This window comes from Schistocerca americana, chromosome X (genome assembly GCF_021461395.2).
Source record: "Schistocerca americana isolate TAMUIC-IGC-003095 chromosome X, iqSchAmer2.1, whole genome shotgun sequence".
NCBI lineage: Eukaryota > Metazoa > Arthropoda > Insecta > Orthoptera > Acrididae > Schistocerca > Schistocerca americana.
Window position 1 is genome coordinate 314406305 of NC_060130.1, and position 21834 is coordinate 314428138.

At 38.4% G+C, this 21834-nt stretch overlaps 1 protein-coding gene across 1 annotated transcript in view; it reads left to right on the forward strand.

Annotated features, from left to right (window-relative positions):
- The window catches only part of LOC124555989 (KICSTOR complex protein SZT2-like), a 332080-nt gene that overhangs the window by 240939 nt on the left and 69307 nt on the right, over positions 1–21834 (forward strand). The window contains exons 29-31 of the mRNA XM_047130034.1: positions 2273–2455; positions 15864–16113; positions 21547–21688. Coding sequence (XP_046985990.1) covers positions 2273–2455; positions 15864–16113; positions 21547–21688 — 575 coding nt within the window. The remainder of the gene's footprint in view (positions 1–2272; positions 2456–15863; positions 16114–21546; positions 21689–21834) is intronic.

Consider the following 21834-nt stretch of genomic DNA (forward strand, 5'->3'; position numbering starts at 1 on the left):
CAATGTGGTGCTACAGAAGGATGCTGAAGATTAGATGGGTGGATCACATAACTAATGAGGAGGTACTGAATAGAATTGGGGAGAAGAGAAATTTGTGGCACAACTTGACTGGAAGAAAGGATCGATCGGTAGGACATATTCTGAGGCATCAAGGCATCACCACTTTGGTATTGAAGGGCAGCACAGAGGGTAAAAATCGTAGAGGGAGACCAAGAGATGTATACACTAAACAGATTCAGAAGGATGTAGGTTTCAGTAGGTACTGGGAGATGAAGAAGCTTGCACAGGATAGAGTAGCATGGAGAGCTGCATCAAACCAGTCTCTGGACTGAAGACCACAACAACAACAACAACAACAACAATGTATATCTAGAAAAACAAAACTAAAACACTACACCACAGTGTCACTACCAGAATGTTTATATGGATCTGAATGCCTAACGATGAACTATAAGATGGACATACTAGAGGTACTGAAAAGAAGGATTATTAGTAAAATAATGGGTGCAATAAAAACTGCAGATGGTTGGAAAATAAGAAGTAATGAGGAGATCTACAAAAATATAGAGAAAACATCTGAAGTAATGGCCAAACAAAGATTAACCTTTTTTGGATGCCTCTTCTGAATGGATCGAAATAGACTAGCAAAACAAATACTCCTATATTTCTGGAAGAAGAAATCGACAATAGCATGGATTACAGAAGTAAGGAAAGATTTAGAAAAAAAACAACATCAAAGAATCAGAAATAGCAGAAAGAAACAATTTTAAAATTAAAATACTAAATTTGCAACGCTTTCAAAGCAGAAGAAATAAAAAAAGTCAGGAGCAACATGAACAGAAGAAAGGAAGAGACTTTATGGGGATAAAATGAGGGAATACTGGAAACATAGGAAACAACAACAAAGGAAGAAGAGGAACTAAAGTTGTTAACATGATCCTAGTTGGTCAATACAATTGTTAAAAAAGAAGTCTGTGCTCTGATGTTATAAATGTAACAGATAGCCAGCATAAAAATCCTCCAAAAAAATTGATAGTCCTGACAACCATCATATCCAATAGATCACCTCAAGAGAGTCTTAAATCACAGCCAGGTAGAATGGTGCATGGTGTCACCAATAGTCATCAGCAAGAACAAGTATGGTCTGAAGTGGCCCGCCCAGTTAGCCGTGCTGTCTAACGCACTGCTTTCCGGGTGGCAGGGCATGCCGGTCCCCCCCACGAATCTGCCCGGCAGATTAGTGTCGACGTCCGGTGTGCCGGCCAGTCTGTGGATGGTTTTTCAGGTGGTTTTCCATCTGCCTCAGTGAATGCGGGCTGTTTCCCCTTATTCAGCCTCAGTTACACTATGTCTGTCAGTGCTGCGCAAACACTCTCTCCACGTACACATACGCCATAATTACTCTACCAAGTAAATATTGAGTTTACACTCATCTGGTGTGAGACATTCCTGGGGGGTCCACTGGGGACTGAACTGCACAATAACCCTGGGTTCGGTGTGGGGCGGCGGTGGGGTGAGTGGACTGCTGTAGCCTATTGTGGGGTTGTGTACCACTGTGGGTTACAGCAGGGAGAAAGCCTCTCTGTCATTTCTAGGTCCCCAGTTCCATACAATACAATACAATACAATACAATACAATGGTCTGAAGTGATCGTGCTGCACTAGATGTCAAGTATTGTTAGCCATATGACTAAATGGTTCTACCCATGTGATAGCATCCTTATGCTGCCTTGTGGCAGTTGATGAACTCTGTCGCAGCAATGAGCTCGAGCTATTGATGCCACAGTTGAAACACATAGATATAGCAAAGTGCTCAAATAAAAATGTAAAATGAACTTTTATCTGCATTCACAATAATGTGCTGGGTTGGCACATAAGTTCGTAGCATTTTTCTTTTCCATGTTGGTATTCCAGTTGCTATGGGTTTATTTATCGATTGTAATTTTTTATTTATAGTTCATTGTCGTTGCTTCAGTTTTGTCATTTGGAGATAATCAGTGGAGCTGTGGTTGCTAGAAAATGGAATGCCTATTGGAGAAATCGAAACATTTCTGACATATTCTTCTGTATGAGCTCAATAGAGAGTGCCTACGGATTACATTTTCTAATTTACATTGTGTTGCATGCTTCTCACAACTCATAACCTCACTTTTATGGGTGCTGATGACCTCGCTTACATTGAAACATAGCTATATTAACTGTATGATTATTAACTTTTTTTGATCAGTACCAAAAGCATAAATGTTATTTCAAAGAAGATATTTATTTTCAGATGATTGTGTACACATATAACTGGTCAAAAGATAGAGTGGAAAATTTGAATAAACAGGTTCATCTCTTGGGACAGTGGCTAAGTGCACGTTCAGGCCTGCTCACGTGCCTGACAGCACAAAAACTTGGACTGTTTCACAACCAGGAAGTTGCTCGAAAACGGCATACAGGTCTTCATCCTCAGGTACGACCTAAAATATATTCAGGCTTGTTATTTTTCTCTTTTTTTTTGATAATATTAGTTGACACCATACAACTGGAACCTACTACAGTAGGCAGTCTAAGTAATCACTATCTAATTTATGAACTGTGACAGTTAAACCTCCAAAATGCTTGTAGTAATGATAATAATAATAATAATAATAATAATAGGTGATCCATACTGTCACCAATAACCTGAGTGTTTTCTGACATACATGAACTTGCCTTTGGTCAGCTCACTAATCAGCCAACTATCAAAAATGACAAGGGAAATTATGCAAGATTGTTCAAATGACATGGAATGAATATAAAAAATGGGAAGCCATAGGTTAATAACAAATTTTGTATGAAAATTCCAAATAGTGTGAATAAAAGTTAAACTTAAAAATAACAAGCTTGCAGTGAATGTGCAAAGAACAAATTAATGACATTTCATTGACACAGACAATTTTTAAAAAAGAGTGTTGAGGTATACACAATATTTTGATATAAAGTCAATATGAATCTCAGTACACTCACATTGAAAATTCAACATGTAAATACTGACAGAAGAACTGAACATCATAAAGGAAAAACTGGAGCAGATTTTTAAAAATTATGTGACAATACAAATTATTTTGAAAATATAATTTTGGTTTTCAAATTTCATTAAGCTTTTTAAGGAATTTTCAGATATTCAACCTCTATGAAAGGTTTCAGTTTCCAATATGACACAAAAACAAAATATTAGAAGGTTATGTGAAAAATTAATTGTTTAGCCTCACCAGTCATAACACACAGTTCAGAATAGTATAATAATAATAATAATAATAATAATAATAATAATAATAAATAATGACAGTAATAATAATAATAATAATAACAGTAATATTTGTGCAACATCAAATAATCAGATGCAGTCTGTAGAAATAAAACTGTTTTCAGGACATTGTACAGATTATTCTTATGAATATATCAGTTTACAGTTTATAAACTGAAGTTCTGTGTTTAAAAAAAAAAAAAAACATTTTAATACAGTTTGCATTTTTTAACATATTAGAAACAGAGTACAGATTTTGTTATCATTAGATTAATTATGAATTACATACAACTGTGAGCCTGACATACTTACAAAGCATTTTTCATAAAGATAAGGAACTCATATAAGGAATAAATGGATTTTCAATTAAAATTCTGTTTAGAAAGGCTGTGAGATTTTCAGGTAGGGCATACACTAGCTGGAGCCCAGCATGAAATTCATAGCTGTTCTGTGGCTATTTACATGGTTTCTTAATCTTTGTGTGGTATTATGCTGGTGTAGGTCAGTTTGGATTTATTGTTTTCATAAGAAATATTACTTTTAATATGTATACAACTGTAATGGTATGCTCACCTAACTTTGGGAACAGTATCCGACATGATTCTCTTGGTTTGGCACCAGAAATAATTCTTACGGGTTTTTTTTCTCCAGTGTTAGAAGTGTGTTTAGGTTTCAGTATTCTCATGTAAATAACTTTCTCAGTTACCTTAGAAAATTCATGTAAGATGGAGAGGGGTCAGTAGTTTTCAGTTTTAGATCTATCCCCTTTCTTCTAAATTGGGGTTGCTTGTGCCATTGTTAGATTGTTTGAGAAACTATGTGATGCAACAATATGATTTACTGCTGTGGCCATTGCATCAGAAATGTTGCTTGCCACCTTTTTAATGTCACTAAGTGATCTTGCCATGTATTTTATCTCCTTGCTGTTAGCTTAAGCTGAGTATATACCTTGTTTAGCTGTAATGTCCTTATATCTTAAATGGAGATTATTGAAGTGGTCATTGATGGATTTTCCAACAGAAGAAAAGTACTTATAAAAGCATTTGCAATCTGACTTTGCATTTGATGATACTCCCCTTATAGTCGATGGTAAAATCACTGGCTGATTTGTCCTTACAATTTCTAAAAGAGCTGTGGCAGTTTGCTGGAATTTCTTAACATCATTGCTATGTATTTACTTCTAGTTTCTAACAGTAGGTCTTTGTAATCATAATGATAGTTCTTAAATTCCACCTTTATTCTATGATTATTGCCATCCCTGTATGTTTCTTATCACTGTGTAAAAATACAGCTGAGGTGGTTTTCATTAGTTATTAACAGTAGTGTGAGCTTAGGTGTTTGGTAAAGTCAAAATTATTTTCTTATCGCTGTGTTGTGGCTCCCTGTCAGATTCAACCCAAATTCTGAAGATATTTGTGGCAGTGCCTCTGGAGGACAAGCTTAATTCCCAGATCTGAGATTTACCAGCTTGTTAATTCATTGTAAAACTCTACAAGTTGCCTTGTTTTTATGGCATAAATCTATTCAACTTTACCAAAGTTACTGTCAATACCAAGTTGTTAAGAGTAGAGTGCACGTCATACAACTATAGTTTCAAGAATTACTAATAAGTTCTGTGTTCATTACATTTTCAGAACAGTGATTTCAGTTTTAATAACCTGCTATTTAGTGAATATATATTATTCTATCCTGCAGGAGATAATCTGAGTTGTGACTTCATTTCCAGTTCTGATACTAATAGTCATTTGCATAGTAAGTTCTCTAGTTACTGGGATGACTAAAGGGAGAGAGGCCATTCATTTCGCAGAATTATTTGTTAAGACAGTTGACCACACTAAAATTTTTGATGCCTGCAAGTCGATAATATGTTGAGGTTTAACAGAGGTCAAGCATAAAACACAACTTTTAATGATAAGGTATTGTGCTTCAGAAACCTAAGAACAGATCTTGAATTTACAGGGTAATCAGAAACAGTCTGGGAAGCTAAAAGGATGTTGCATGGTAGGTTCTGCTGAGAAATGATTGTTAAGAAAAAAATTCAATATGTTGTGCCATTTCTGAGTTAATTAGCATTGAAGTTAGCCAATCAGGATGCTATGCACGCAAATTTAGGAGGCCACAAGATACAGTTAGTACCAGTTGTTCTCATAGCATAGATGATAGCACATGGGACTGCTCAGCCTTTGGCTCGGGTTTGATCCTTACTACCTTCACATGTCCAATTTTTGTATCACTGTCATTTTCAGTTTTAGGAAACTGAACAAAGAACATGTTTGGCAACACTGTCTTTGGTGGGTCCCTTGAATTTGCTCTCACAATGGCCTTAATTGGCTAACTTCAATATGCTAATTAACTTGGAAATGATGCAACATATCAAATTTTTGCCTTGGCAGTTATTGCTCAGCATGACATATCGTGCAAAACTCTTACAAGCTTTTCAAACCGTTCCTGACAACTGTGTACAAAGAGCATTAAAAAAGTTTCCATTTGGGAACGTTGCTGCAGCATATGTGCAGCATAATGCAACTGCAATGCTGGTGTACAAGCAGTGGCATGTAGGCAATGGATTAGTGTGGTAGTCATGTCTTTCCAAAATGCGTGCGGTAAATGCAGAAATGTGAACTATGGTGACGTTGTTACCAAATGCATTCAAACGGTGCCAACGTCTGTTATTCTTTTCTTGGCTGTTGAAGGACAAACAGTTGTAGACATCTATTGGAGAATGAAGAATGTGTATTGGGCAATGTCTGTTGAAAACCAGTTGCAACAAGAGGTGCTGCTACTTCATGATAACGCATGTCCCCATATCACAAATGTTGTAAGGCAGAAATTATGTCAGCTCAAGTGGGAGACACTTGAGCACCTATCCTGTAGTCTTGATCTCTTCCCATGCTACTATCACACCATTGGTCCCTTAAAAAATGCCTTGAAGGGTCAAAGATTCCTGCCTGATGGAGATGTGCAGCAGACAGTTACAGACTTCTTTATGCGGCAGGACACAGTGTTTTACCAAATGGGAATGTCAGTGTGATGATTGCTTCAATCCTCACAGAGATTTTGCCTGATTGGCATACTAATTCTGGACTGTACAGTCTTCAAATGGAAACTTTTTGCTATACTAGTGTTTTCCACGCCATTCTAAAGAAACTATTGTAAAAACAGAAGCTGTATAATTAGCAGTTCTAGCATGTACCAGCCTCATAACTTCAAAATTTTCTTGCACATATCATATTTACTCATTGATTCATATGTAAATGCATTATTAGCTTCACAGATTGTACACTATTTTTGGATGCTGTGTAATACATTTTTTTCCAAAATTGAAACTTATGGGCAGTCACAGATCCACATGAATCATTACAAGCTTCTCATGAACATTGTTATCCTTCATTACTTACACTAACATCATTGCTGACTGCATACTTGAGTGGCCCATATTTTTAAACATAGCAATGGGATGCTATACTGATATTCTGTTTGTGACACATTTCCTAGGTAATATTGCCTAGTACACTACTATTCTTGCATCCCACAGACTAAACTATTTTGTCTGTTAACGGATTAAAGCACATTCCTCTACATCGATCAGAGTGAATGGTTCCAATGAATAGGACATACTATGTTTTCTTACCGTCCGTACCCTATCCAAGTTTATTCTCCACCTCAGATGACCTTGTTGATAGACCATTAAATTTCCATCTCCTTTCCATCCATTCTTGTTTTGTGCATGTAACTTACACATCTTGAAAAGTCTCATAATAAAAACTTGTTTATTGCAGATCTCCATGGTAGAGTATCCTGTATAAGTTTCCTCACATCTGCATGACTACTGCAACCTTCAAATTTACTGTACTCAAGCCTTGGTCTTCCTCTTCCCCCACACTTATGCCCATTACCAAATTATCAATTTCCCAATGTCTTGGGATATGTGCTCTCGACTTATCACTCTTGTCGTCAAGCTGTTCCATAAATTTATTTTCTGCCCAATTCGATTCAGTACTTATCTGAGCTACGTACCTAATCTTAAGCATTTTTCTATAGCAGCACATTTCAAACACTTCTTGTCGCTTCTTGTCTGTACCACTTATTGTCCTTATTTCACTTGCATATAAAGCGACAACCCAGAAAGATATTATCAGAAAAGCTTTTCTTGCTGTTGTCAGTCTGCAATTTATCCTCTCTCTCTTTCTGCCATTGTCTGCATTTTGCTCCCCAAATGGCAAAACTGGTCTGTTGCTTAAAGTGTCTCATTTCTTAATTCAGTTTCCTCAGTGACACTTGATGAAATTCAGCTACTCTCCACTACCCTTGTTTTACTTTTATTTGTGTTCATCCTATAGCTTCATTTCAATACGTAGTCCTTTCCATTCAGCTGATCTTTGAAATCCTTTGCTGTCTCTGACAAAATTACAGTGTCATTGGGAGATTTAAAAGTTTTTATTTCCTCTCCCTCAACTTGAATTTCTTTTCTATAAGTCTCCTTGGTTTTCTTTAATGCTTGCTCACTGTTCACATTGAATAACATGGGGGATAGGCTACAACTCACTCCCTTATCAACTGCTGCTTCCCTTTCTTATCCATCAACTCTTATAACTGCAGTCTGCTGTCAGACCAGTCCTTAGTCACAGCTAGATAAGTGCTATGTGATGGAGTCACGGAGAAAATATTGGAGACTATTTCAACACTGTTCTGTAAATGTTCACAACAATCTTGACTGTGAGACAACACTGAAAGTAACATCGCACCAAGTAATGGCAAATTTCTTCTGGAAAGCCTGACAGACAAGCAAACCTAGGTTCTACAGTCTCTGCTAAAGCCCGAGGACTTCTTGTCCCACTGGTTTAGCAGGTACACAGACAATTATTTCTAGAAGTGAGTGATAACTCGGTAACAAATGTAAAGTCCATACTCCAGGTTCCAGGAGAGGACAAATGCCCTCCATTGCCCCCACTTGTGGATGCATATGGACACCACAGTGTGTTACTAGGAATGTTGCTATTGGAGGTGGTATGTCCTTGCTTCTCTTTGATCATTGAACTGACGTATCCAGTCAGTTAAATAAGGATCCACAGTATAACATGAACTCTGAATTGTAAAACAATGGCTGTGAAAGGTAAAAGAAGTTACAAATGACAGATGAAATTTTTAGGATGGATTAACATAAAAACCCAGACTTTTGGATCCTTAGTCTGGCATGTAACTACTGAGAGACTGACCCTTTAATGCCATTCTACACTGGTGAGCCTAAAGAGTCTGACCATCTGCTTCATAGGAGAAATTCTGTTCACATATAAAGGCTGTTAGTGGTACCAAAGTTAGTGTCCAGGCTCTCATGGACAAGACAGGAACTGAGATTAAGAGTAGTCTATCAAATGCAGAAATGCTGAACTCGGTTTTCAAATGTTTCTTTAGAAAGAAAAATCCCGAGTTTAACTTTTGCATCACTTCAAAGAAGAGGGATCTAAAATTGGTATTAGTGATGTCGAGAAACAGCTGATATGGGTAAAATTGAACAAAGCTTTAGAGCCCGATGGAATCCCTGTCATATTCTAACCAAATTTCTTGCTGCATTAGCCCATCGTTTAACTATAATCTATGGTAGATCGCTTGAACAAAAAACTGTGGCCAGTAGTTGGAAGAAATCACAATTCACACCCATCCACAAGTAGAGTAGTAAAAGTGGTCCACAAAACTACCATATATCATAGACATTCATTTGTTGCAGAATCTCACTATATATTCTGAGCTCAAACACAATGAGGTGTCCCAAACAGAATGACCTCCTCCATGCCAACTGGGAAGGGTTCCAAAAACATCGATCATGTGAAACCTAACTCACATTTTTCTCTTATGACATCCAGAAAGCCATGGACTGGGGCAGTCAGGTAGATGCAGTATTGCTTGCTTCCTGAAAATCATTTGGCTCAGTACATCTACATCTACATTTATACTCCACAAGCCACCCAACAGTGTGTGGCGGAGGGCACTTTACGTGCCACTGTAATTACCTCCCTTTTCTGTTCCAGTCGCGTATGGTTTGCGGGAAGAATGACTGCCGGAAAGCCTCCGTGCGCACTCGAATCTCTCTAATTTTACATTCGTGATCTCCTCGGGAGGTATAAGTAGGGGGAAGCAATATATTCGATACCTCATCCGGAAATGCACCCTCTCGAAACCTGGACAGCAAGCTACACCACAATGCAGAGAACCTATCTTGGAGAGTCTGCCACTTGAGTTTGCTAAACATCTCCATAATGCTACCATGCTTACCAAATAATCCTGTGACGAAACGCTCCGCTCTTCTTTGGATCTTCTCTATCTCCTCCGTCAACCTGATCTGGTACGGATCCCACACTGATGAGCAATACTCATGTATAGGTCGAACGAGTGTTTTGTAAGCCACCTCCTTTGTTGATGGACTACATTTTCTAAGGACTCTCCCAATGAATCTCAACCTGGTAGTTGCCTTACCAACAATTAATTTTATATGATCATTCCACTTAAAATTGTTCCGCACGCATACTCCCAGATATTTTACAGAAGTAACTGCTACCAGTGTTTGTTCCGCTATCATATAATCATACAATAAAGGATCCTTCTTTCTATGTGTTCGTGATACATTACATTTGTCTATGTTAAGGGTCAGTTGTCACTCCCTGCACCAAGTGCTTATCCACTGCAGATCTTTCTGCATTTTGCTACAATGTTCTAATGCTGCAACTTCTCTGTATACTACAGCATCATCCGCGAAAAGCCACATGGAACTTTCGACACCATCTACTAGGTCATTTATATATATTGTCAAAAGCAATGGTCCCATAACACTCCCCTGTGGCACGCCAGAGGTTACTTTAACGTCTGTAGAAGTCTCTCCATTGAGAACAACATGCTGTGTTCTGTTTGCTAAAAACTCTTCAATCCAGCCACACAGCTGGTCTGATATTCTGTAGGCTCTTACTTTGTTTATCAGGCGACAGTGCGGAACTGTATCGAATGCCTTCCGGAAGTCAAGGAAAATAGCATCTACCTGGGAGCCTGTATCTAATATTTTCTGTGTCTCATGAACAAATAAAGCGAATTGGGTCTCACACGATCGCTGTTTCCGTAATCCATGTTTATTCCTACAGAGTAGTACCACACCTATGTTTATTATCAAAGTTACAATTGTATAGGGTATCAAGGGAAATTTGTGATTTGATTAAGGATTTCTTGTTAGGGAGGATACAGCATGTTATCTGGGATGGGGAGTCATTAACAGATCTAGAAGTAACTTCAGTTGTGCCCTAGGAAAGTTTCCTGGCATTCTTGCTCTTCATGTTGTTCATGGGGTGGACAAAAATATGGAAGCACCAAAAACTCAACACATTACCATACCTAAAACAGTGTGGGAAACCTTTTGGTGTTCAAAACAGCTTCCCATCATCTCAGAATGGGTAAATACGAGTCCTGTATAGTTTCAAATGGATTCTTATACCATTATTCCTGCAAAATAGTGGCAAGTTCAGCTAATAATGATGAAGGTTGATAGCAATCTTGTGCCCTTCTCACGAAAGTAAATGACAAAGGTTTAATAATATTGAAATCTGGTGACTGTTGTGGCAAAGAGAAATGTGACAATTCATCCTTCTGCTCACAAAACCAGTGCTGGGCAATGCTGAGCTGTGTAAACAGGAGCACTGTTGTGTGGAAACAGAGCATCCTCATGGAGAACAAATGTAATATCATGGGATGGACCTGATCAGCCAAAATGGTCACGTGATCCTTAATGCAACCTTGCAAAGTAACCATGTGGCCCATAAAATATCGTGATGTGGGTGCCAAAATCATTACCAAACCTCCTCTATAAACTCAGCCAGAAGTTGGAAACTGTGAAACATCCATCACACCACTTCCCAAGTAGATGTGTCAAATACTTGACACACACATATTTGACATACCTACATGAGAATCAAGTTTCTTGACAGGCATGGACATCCAACATCTTGTCACCTACTTGTGGTTTCACCATCCTTCAACCACTTTCCATAGGCGCTCATGGGAACAGCTAACCAGATTCACCATTTCCGATATACTACTTCCCAGGCACCAGGCTATAACAATCTGCCAGTGGATTTCCACATTTGCAGTCAGTATCATCGGCAGATTAATTCCCCATTCATCTCTATTCCACTTATATATTTTACTAACTGTGTCATGTGCCTGCAGCATCAACAGTTTGCATTCAGTCCCACAGAGGGTGGTGGTCATAGTGTTCTTGGTATATTTCAGAGAGGGCATTTATTATTGTTTCACAGGATGTCTTTCCACACCTACCACTTACAAAACTGCAATTAACACACCCATTTGTTGGATGATTAATTTCTCCTCTAATGATAGTACAATCAGAGAAAATAAATACTAACAAACTGCTGTTTCCTGAAAAATTGTCAGTTACATCTTGTGGTTAGTCTTGTGGGCAGTAACAAAATCCAATTACAAGTTAGATCCTACCTTTAAAACTGACCCTCGCCCAAACAGCCTTGCATGCAGGTTGAATTTTTATCTCGGTGGATTTCAGCTCCTTGTATAATGTGACAAATGCATCACCCCCATTTCCCATTGGCCTAGCCTTTCAATAAAACCATAAACTTACCCCACAAAACCCCTACTATATATTTCAGGTATTAACCAACTTCCTGTACTTAGTGTTATATGTACTCGACTGATTTTTAGGTGTGCTTCAAACCATGGCACTTTGTTGCGAATGCTTTGGCAGTTGATCACTACAATTTTAATAATCTCATCTGTGGGTGAAATTTCTAAAGATCTTACAGTGATACTTTGGGCTTTCCTATAGCATCTATCTTCATAATAGTAATGTATGCTTCTACAGCTCTGCATTTCTTCTCTAGCTATTATTGCTGCAGAGGGCCCAGTAGACACACCTCTGTGTGACATCAGGATACCTGTTGTGAACCTGTGAAGCATCAATAATGCTAGTAAAATATTATTAGAATTCAGTCATTTATTCTCAACATTTACAAGTTGTCATTCTTCTGCATCAGCCTTGGCTGTTGCTCATTCAGCTATTTGTTGGATTCTAGCTGACATCTATCCAATCAGCTTCACGGTTGCCTGACGAGGTGAGCTTTAATGACTATGGTGTCATGGCAGGTTGCCGACAACCACACACAGCCTTTGCCCAGAGTGAAGTGGTCTCTTTTTGGCTTCTGGAGTGTCCTCAGTCCCACTCCAAATTCTGTGATGTCTCTTGATGACCTATCTGCGATGTACCTGGTCTCTGTAGTCGTGTGGTCAGTTAGCCCTGGTAGGTTTCAGCACCCAGAGGTACCTGAGTGTTGAACAGATATGTGGACCCCAAAATGCCAAGTTGCTGGAGGACATAGATTCATCACAGTAATATAATCATGGAATCAAGTGCTACTACTGTGAATGCCTTCAGTCCCAATGATCAGCTTATGATGAGAGCTGGGGTATTTAAAGGGAGATAGTGTGAGGCTATGGTGTGAGGCTCGGTTCGTAATGACCACATATGTCCTCCTTCTTCTGCTATATTCGCTTAACAGGCTGTTAACTGCTATGTCAGCACCCTGTCAAGTGCTCTTGGGAAAGATATAGAGCTCTTACGAGCTAACAAATATACTTGTCTCACTTCCTTTGGTTTTCTGTCGCAGTCTTCTATCTGCTGAATGTGTATCCTCACTTAACAGACAGTGCCATAGTGCGTCAATGAGGTAATCCTCTGGCAACATACTAGCACACTTCCTGCTTTCCCCTCTGTCTCTGGCATGACTTGATTTTGCTTGTGGCAGTGCGAATTAGTTTTAATAATTTTTTTCCAATTTCTGCCCCTTACTCTTCTGTGCCATAACACTACTTTACTATTTTGCACTTTCAACTAATTTGATTTTTAAATTGTAGATGTGCCCTTTTACCTGCTTTATTTGCTGCATTTTTATATTTTCTCCATTTATTAATTAAAAATGGTATCTTATGTGATATCAAATTATTTTCACTGGGTCTGACGTTTTGCGTACTTTTACCCCCACTGGCTTCACTGTTTCATCTCTCAAAGTTATCTTTTCAGTTTCTACTGTAATTATTTCACCTATATCATTAGTAGTTACTTGATACTCCCTTTGAAACCTCCAACAACCTTCAGTTCTTTCACCTTAATTTCCTTTCTGCAGTTCATAACCAATAATAGTCAGGGTCCTCAACTGTTCCTGGAAACATTTAAAATCTGGTACTATGACTCTGTATTACTATTATACTATCTATCTGAAACCTTCCAGCAGCTCCAGATCTTTTCCACGTATGCAACCTTTTTTCATGTTTCTTAAAGCTAATTTTAGCAATGATTAATTTGTTTTCTGTGCTGAAAGCTACTAGATAGCTTCCCATTTTATTACTTTCTGTATCTCCTTCTGTCTTTTCCTGCTATGGAATTCCAGTCCCCCCATCACAATTAAATTATTATCTCACTTAAAACTTAAAAATCCCTTGTTTCTTAACAAACAGTCTTTCAATCTCTTCGTAATCTGTGTAGCTAGTTGGCATATTTACTTTTACTACCATTGGTGGCTGTGGTTTTGTATCTATCTTGGCTCCATATCCAAACACGTAAGTGTACTGTAGGAAACAGTTATCAGGCATCTTTGTTAACTACTGCAGAGGAAAAGTTTTTTATTCCGTTGTTTTTATTCCCAAGTTTATTGCTTGTGGTTACAGTCAATGATGATCGTCTTCAGGTTGTGCAAATGCTGTTTCTGGCATGTCACCAGCATTTTTCATTTAATCTACAGTGTATGATAAATTGAAAGAGTTCACGGTGTAGAGGTAATCTATATTCATAATACTATATAAAGAGAAGTTGTTATTTAGTGTTCTTACCAAAAATATTGAAAGGTACACCACCAATTTACTTTAAATTTTTACATTATGCTCTAATAAACATCCATATGGACAATGTGTGTGTGTGTGTGTGTGTGTGTGTGTGTGGTTCTGTTTTCTTTTTAACAATTATTTTTAACTGTGATAGCAGGGAATGAAAACCATTAGACAAATTGTTTCTCCCATGTGTATTCTTTCTCTTTATGTATAATTTTTAGCAAATATCGTTCACACAGCTGTGAGAGGGGTGAGGAGGAAATGGGGGGGGGGGGGATGGGTAGAGGAGGAGTGAGTATGTGATGCACAGAGGGAGGGGGAGGAGGAGGAGGAGATGGGTGAAGAGAGGGGGGAGGAGGAGATGGTCTGTGAGAGAGATGGGGAAGCATTTTAGGTTGTATATACAATCCCTGTACATATTTAGCAGTTGCAAGGCATTGACAGGACTGCTAGTAAATAATATGACCACATTATTTCTTACATATAAGGTGCAACCTCACACAATGTCCCACATTGGACAGGTGAATAATACTGCCAGTATCTTGAGAATGGCTTACATACCAGTAGAAGATGGTCATATTGTCTTGAAACTAGAAATCGTGTACTACTTTTGCAATCTAAGACAGATATAAACTATCTTTGGTATTTTCTTGGACTGCTGTTTTCCTTCATGGTGATAAGATCTCAGTTTCAAAATTATTACAGATGACTCATGTTGCAGCTTAGATACAGATGTCCATGACAGAATGATGTAGTATGATGCAATAAAACTCAATTTTGTTGGTTATACTGGCATACAGAAGAGACTGTGAGTGAGAACCAGTGTGCAGTGTCACTTGGTATGGCACAAACAACATTATCCTTGAACTCTAGGGCAATAGTAGTAGTTTTAAGGAGTCATGAATCATGTAGTAGCCTGCACCTCTCAGATGCATGTGCAGATACTTTGTGAATTTCATGTCCTGGAGCTTTTTTGCATTGTTTTAATTAGGAACATATATTATGTATTTTATTTATCAGTTCCTCTTATCTTTAAGAAGGTTTTTTTGGTATGGCGACAGTTGTTGTTGCTTTGTGTGTGAGTGGAAGGGGAGGGAAAGTGAGTGAGGGGAAGGGGTGAGGGTAGGGGTAAATGCACACACATGTTCACATATTTACTGCATTTCAGCTTCATCTCTAAAGCTCAGATTTTGGATGGGAGGGGAAAGTAATAATTAAACTCCCTTGTACAGTCAAGAAAAATGTTGCACAGTTATATATTATTTATTTCAGTTGTTTGACAAAAGCCATCAATATAAAGTTCTTGACGTAGTTGTTCCTCTTCTAAATAATATTGTAACTATTTTTAGTTCTGTTCACAGACACTAATGATTTCTATTTTCTGGCTTTACTACTACCAAGATTCTTTCAGTGCTTCAAATCCCAGTTTCTCAGATAAATTGTTTGTCTTTTAGTTTTCTAATGCATGTAGCTGAACTGACTAACTAATAATGTATCCTAATTATCGCCCACCTGTATCCATTTTCCTCTAAACCCTCTCCAGCTGTATAACTTATTGTCTCCCCTTTCCCATACTTCTTGTCTCCGCCTTTCCATTCTCTTTCTCTGTAGTAACAAATAATCTTTTTGTAATAGACGTGTGTTATTCACGCTATTCGGTTGTCTGCAAACATATGAAGTAACTTTATTTCTTTTGTTATAGAGCATGAATATCTACATGTCACACATGACAGAAGTGGAGCAACTAATAAAATTTTCACCAACTTCAGCACTGCTGAAAGATTTACCTTCTCGGCGTCAGATGTCGAGCACGCATTCCCTCAATGCAGTAACTCGAAATGTTTTTCGTGACAGTAAAGTCAATCGACAACCCTTTAAAAGTTCGTCAACCTCTGATCCAGTTTTCCATATCATTCAGCAAATGATGGAAGCACGGAATATGGACAAGAGAGGTATATTTTGGTTCAGTAATCTCAAAATCTTTTTTTCACTTTTGGATATTACTATGTGTAGCTAAAAGCTATAACCCCTGCAATATTTTTCTCCATATTCTCAAAAAAAAAAAAAAAAAAAAAAGAAAAGAAAAAAAAAGGAACATATGCTTGAGTAGGAATACAAAGATTAGAAGAAAAGTTATTAAGTTATTGGTATGGTATAGAATTTGCAATGATGTAAATGAAGTGTTGTGTTTGTTATGTTGTGTAGTAATGTAAGTGTCAATTTAATCTGTTGAATAGTCTTATTTATTTGGCTATTTAATATAATTGTGTTGTGTGTGCTTCATTCAAATAGATGACTGGATTACCGTGCTGCTGTACTTTCTTAGTTTATCGCTAATGGAAATATATTTGCTATTCGTGAAGTTTTATAAGCAGTCTGCTCCTATGTTTTCATTAGTTAAAAATTGGACAACTGAATTTAAAATAATGCTGTAATTCTCTTTCGGTGACTGAAAAACTGCAGCCTCAGTTAAAGAGTTTGAGAAAAGACACGATGTGGTATTTGATAATCCCACATCACAAGTGTGCGATGTAGCTGACCTTCTATTCATGAGGGTGGTACAGTTTGTGCAGAGTGTTAACTATGAGAAGACTTTGTTCAAGAAGCTTGTCACATTTGTTGAATACCAACCAAAGTAAAATTCAAAAATTGTTTTGTAGAAATGTCTGGATTGTTTTAAAAATAAACCTACCAAATTTTTGTATTGATTTGTTGCTGTGGGATACACATGGGTCCCACATTTTATCCCGAAAATGAGGCAGTATTCAAAGCAGTGGCTTGGAGCTTGACGTCATAAATGAAAGTTGGTAGGCATGTTTCTACACCTAAAGGATGGTGTCTCTTCAACTCTCATCCCAGTTGCATAAGAGTGATACCAGTAGTGCCACTATGAGGATGCAAATCACTTTGCTTTAAATACATGCTGTAATGGTCATGAGCATTAGATACCTTTCAGATTGTATGTGGTGAGTTGATGTTAATCAGGAATGCCTTTAAGGCAACAAAGACGCCATTATCAACAGCTCACTGAGTTTGGACAAGGTCACGTAATAGGGCTACGAGAAGCTAGATGTTCCTTCTATGTTACTGCAGATGAGCTTGCAGGAATTTAGCCACTCTACACGATTGCTGGCAGTGGTGGTCATGAGAATGTACAGTCACAAGAAGACCGGGCTCTGGACACTCACGTCACACCACCGAGGAGGAAAACCGTCATGTTCGGCATATGTCTCTGGCGCACAGTACTGCATCTGTAGCAGCAATTTGAGCAGCAGTTGGCATCGCAGTGACACAACTAACTGTTACAAATCTGTTACTTTGAGGACAGCTCTGAACCTGATGCCCTGTAGTGTAAATTCCACTGACCCGAAACCACCGCCATTTGCGGCTTCACTGGTGTCAAGCGAGAGCTCATATTAGGGCAAGGTGGAGGTCTGCTGTGTTTTCTGATGAAAGCCGGTTCTGCCTCAGTGCTAGTGATTGCCATGTGTTGGTTAGAAGGAGGCCAGTTGAGGGCCTGCAACCAACCAGTCTGCATGCTAGACAAACTGGACCTACACCTGGAGCTATGCTCTGGGGTGCAATTTTGTATGACAGCAGGAGCACTCTCATGGTTATCTCACGCACCCTAACTGCAAATTTGTACATCAGTCTGGTGATTCGAGCTGTTGTGCTGCCATTCGTGAACAACATTACAGGGGGTGTTCCCCAGCAGGATAACACTCACCTGCATACCACTGTTATAACCAAACATGCTCTACAGGGTGTTGAGCTTTTTGCCCTCGCCTGCTCGATCACCAGATCTGTCTTCAATCAAGCACATATGGGACATCATCAGATTATAGCTCCAGTCTCATCCACAAACAGCATTAACCATCCCTGTATTTTGACCAACTAAGTGCAACAGTCATGGAACTCCATCCCACAAATTGACATCTAGCAGCTGTATCTCACAATCCATGCACGTTTGCATGTTTGCATTCAACATTCTGGTGGTTACAATACTTATTAATTTAGCAGCTTTTCACATTTGCAGTGGTTTATCTTATGCTTACATTAACCTGTGATCTTGCAGTGTTAATCACTTAAATATGTCACCTTAGACAAATATATTTCATTACTGTACATTAATTATGTTTTGGTGGTGTGTATAGTAATATGTGAAACCAATCCAAGTAACACAAATATGGCTTTATTCACAAACCTCTGAACAATAATGGAAATAAATCTCTCAATGACTCCACACAAGACAAAAGAATCATACAGAAGGTACAACATAAGTGACAAACAGAGCAACTGATGTTAGAGATAAAAACTGAAAGAAAATAGTGAGAGTGAATATGTAGGCATGAGTCACCAGTAGACAGCGCAGTGGAGACTGTGCTGTGTACACAATTCCTACAGGTGGCCTCTAGTGGCCAGCCCACACTGATACAGTTGGTGGTTGATTTAAGTACACATGCGTGGTAACACTACACTCAGTGCACTCACACTCACGTGGACTAGTAGCAGGATATAGCAGACTTCTCCCTCACTGAAGAGGGAACCCAGAAAATGGAGGAGACACCGGTGGTTCGACAAGAGACACATCCATTGTATTTGGAGTGGCAGCAGCTGTCACCGACGGTGCGGGTGGGACGATGTGCCAGGCGGGCACCAAAGCGTAGGGCCGAAATGTGTGGAGATGTGGGCATGCCCGAGGGTGGTGGGCCTGTGCAGCACCTGATGACAGTGTGCCATCACCATCTCTGTGTCATCATCAGCAGGCATGTTCTAGTGCAGAGGACATGGGGCTAGACCCACTGCCAACAATGGATGAGGCAATGATGGCGAGGGGGTCAGTGGAGGTGGCCTGATCGGAACAGCTGGCTGTGGCAATGGACTCGAGACCGCAAATGGACCAACCCCCCTTGACAGGAAGCTGGAACCCCAGGGTGCTTAATGTGTAGGAGGCTGCCAATGGGACAGGGGTGCCTCCACACAAAGCAGCAAAGTGTTCTCAGTATTTGGAAAGAAAAAAACACAGGTCATTTCCATTTTCGAGAAGGGTTTCAAACAGCTACACAAAACTGTAGATTTATAACTCTGCCATCAGTCTGTTGTTGCATTTTGAAACATGTTTTATGATTATGACATTTCTGGAGACTGGAGATCTCTTCTGTGGGGATTAACAAGGGTTTTGAAAATTATGATTGTGTGAATCCCAGCTCTCGCTGTTTATCTGTGACAGCAGTAGATACTGGCGGTCAGGTTGATATTGTGTTCCTGGGTTTTGTTCAGTATAGTTGCACACTATCACCAAATGAACAAAATAAGAGCATATGGAATATCAAACCAGCAGTGTGATTGGATTGAGGAGTTTCTAATAAAAAGAACACAGCATGTCATTCTCAGTGGAGAGAAATCTTCCGACATAAAAGTAACTTTAAGTATACCCAAAGAGAATGTTACAATACCAGTACTTTTAACAATATATATAAATGACCAAGTGGATAATGTTGGAAGTTTCATGGGGCTTTTTGTGGATTATACTGCTACATAAGGAGAAGTCGCATTGCTAGAAAACTGCACCGAAATTCAGGAAGATCTGCAGAGCTTGATGCTTGGTGCAGGGATTGGAAGTTAACCCAGGACATCAACAAACACAAAGTATTGCACATAAACAGGCAGATAGACCCATTCTAATATTACTACTCTATTGCAGAACAATAACTGGGAGCAGTCACATTCATAAAATATCTATGAGTATGTGTACTGAACAATTTAAAATGGGACAACTGCATAAAACTAATTGCAACTATGGCAGATGACAGACTGAGAGTCATTGTAAGAATCCTCAGGAAGCTAGTCCACTCACAAAGCAGGTAGCACAGAAAACTCTCGTTCAACAGGTACTTGAATTTTGTTTGTCAGTCCGAGAGCCATGCCAGATAGTACTGGCAGAGGAAATAGAGATCAGGAATGTGTCACAGAGATGCACACCCAACTCCTCAGCAGATTCTGCAAGAGAAGTGTTCTGCATCAAGGTGTGGTTTACTGTTAAAATTCTGAGAATGTATGTTCCTAGAGGGGTCAACCAATATATTGTTCCCTGTTACGTATATCTCAAGAAAAGACTATGACCATAAAATTAGAGAGATCCAAGTTCACTCAGAAGTTCACCAACAATTGTTCCTCTTATGAACCATTCACAAATGGAACAGGGCAGTGTGGAAGTGATAGTGATCCACAAAATACCCTATGCCACGAATTGTAAGGTGGTTTCCAGAGTATATATATGTAGAAGTTCACCCTATATTGGTGTTTATGCATGTTTTTATATGAGTTAACAAATATCATGATTTGCTGAACTGGAAGTTCCTGTTTACCCAAGTTTGACTGCAATCCAGTATTATTATAAGAACCTGATCAATTTGTCTCTGTTCTATACATAAACTCAAAACCTTCCACAATTTGTAAAATGTCATTTAAAGACAGCTCTGAATGACACAATATCTCTGTGAATACTTCATTGTGTGAATACTTCATTGCCTATCACGCAGCTCCTCATGATGGAATCATTATTGGATCATTGTTGTATCATTTGGATTTATCTTACAAATATGTGAAAGTGTGCTGCCTATTTTACGATTTTATCTTAGTGTGATCCACTTGTGATCTGGTTCATTTTGCTGTTTCATGTGCCTATAAAATTCTATGTGGGGGATGATGACAAGAGTTTTCCTGTCATAATATGATGACTCTACTCCATACACATGGTTGAAAACTCAGCTGAATTAAAATCAGTTTATCAGTTGTCTAGTAACTCATGAGTAGTTATTAATATTTTCTCAAGTCTTATTTTGTTTTGCTTTTGATTTTAAAAGCTATATACCATAAATACATCATTGTTAACAGTTTTACACATCTTATGATCAAGCCTTCTGTTGCTAACGTGTATGTTACTTTAAAATATGAACTTTTACACTTTAAAAAATTATCTGAACACCTCTACTGTAAATGGATGTGTGTTCCTATTGTGACTCACATTATACAGAAGGTAGAATGTGGAAGCAGAGTGCAGATTCAGTTTCAGTAATCTTCTTCATGATGTATGTTTCAGCTTACAATCCAATTATATTTCTGTCAGGTCATTCGCTAAATCTCTGCAAACTGAAATTTCATTGGTCTCAGGCATATAATGCTATATGTGCATGCATTTTTATTGGCATATCTTCTGATTATGAAAGATTTTGTGATATGGAATGCCACAAGTTTATTAGTTCATAACTACTGTGTTTATGTAATTCTTATGTCAAGTGGAAGTTTTCTTATGGTCATATTTCATATCACTATTCATTTATGATGGATTGGTTCAGCACCTTATCTACTTTTTAATTTTGTAGAAGACCAGAAGAAGCTGTATATAATGTGGCAAACGCGCGGTGCTACTCCAAACATACCACTGGATGAGGATATTATTGATGTCTTTAAAAGTCATTCAAGAGTAATTCATTATTGTCTAACTCCATTGCTGTTTTTACCAAGGTAGGTCAGTGCAGTGAATGCTTTGTCTTCCAATGTCTATATTGAATACAAAGGTCATATCATAAGTTATGATTACCATTTTTTAAGGCAAGGAGGCATTAGAGTGTAGAAAGAAAACCTATGCCACTGAAAGTGCATATCCTTAT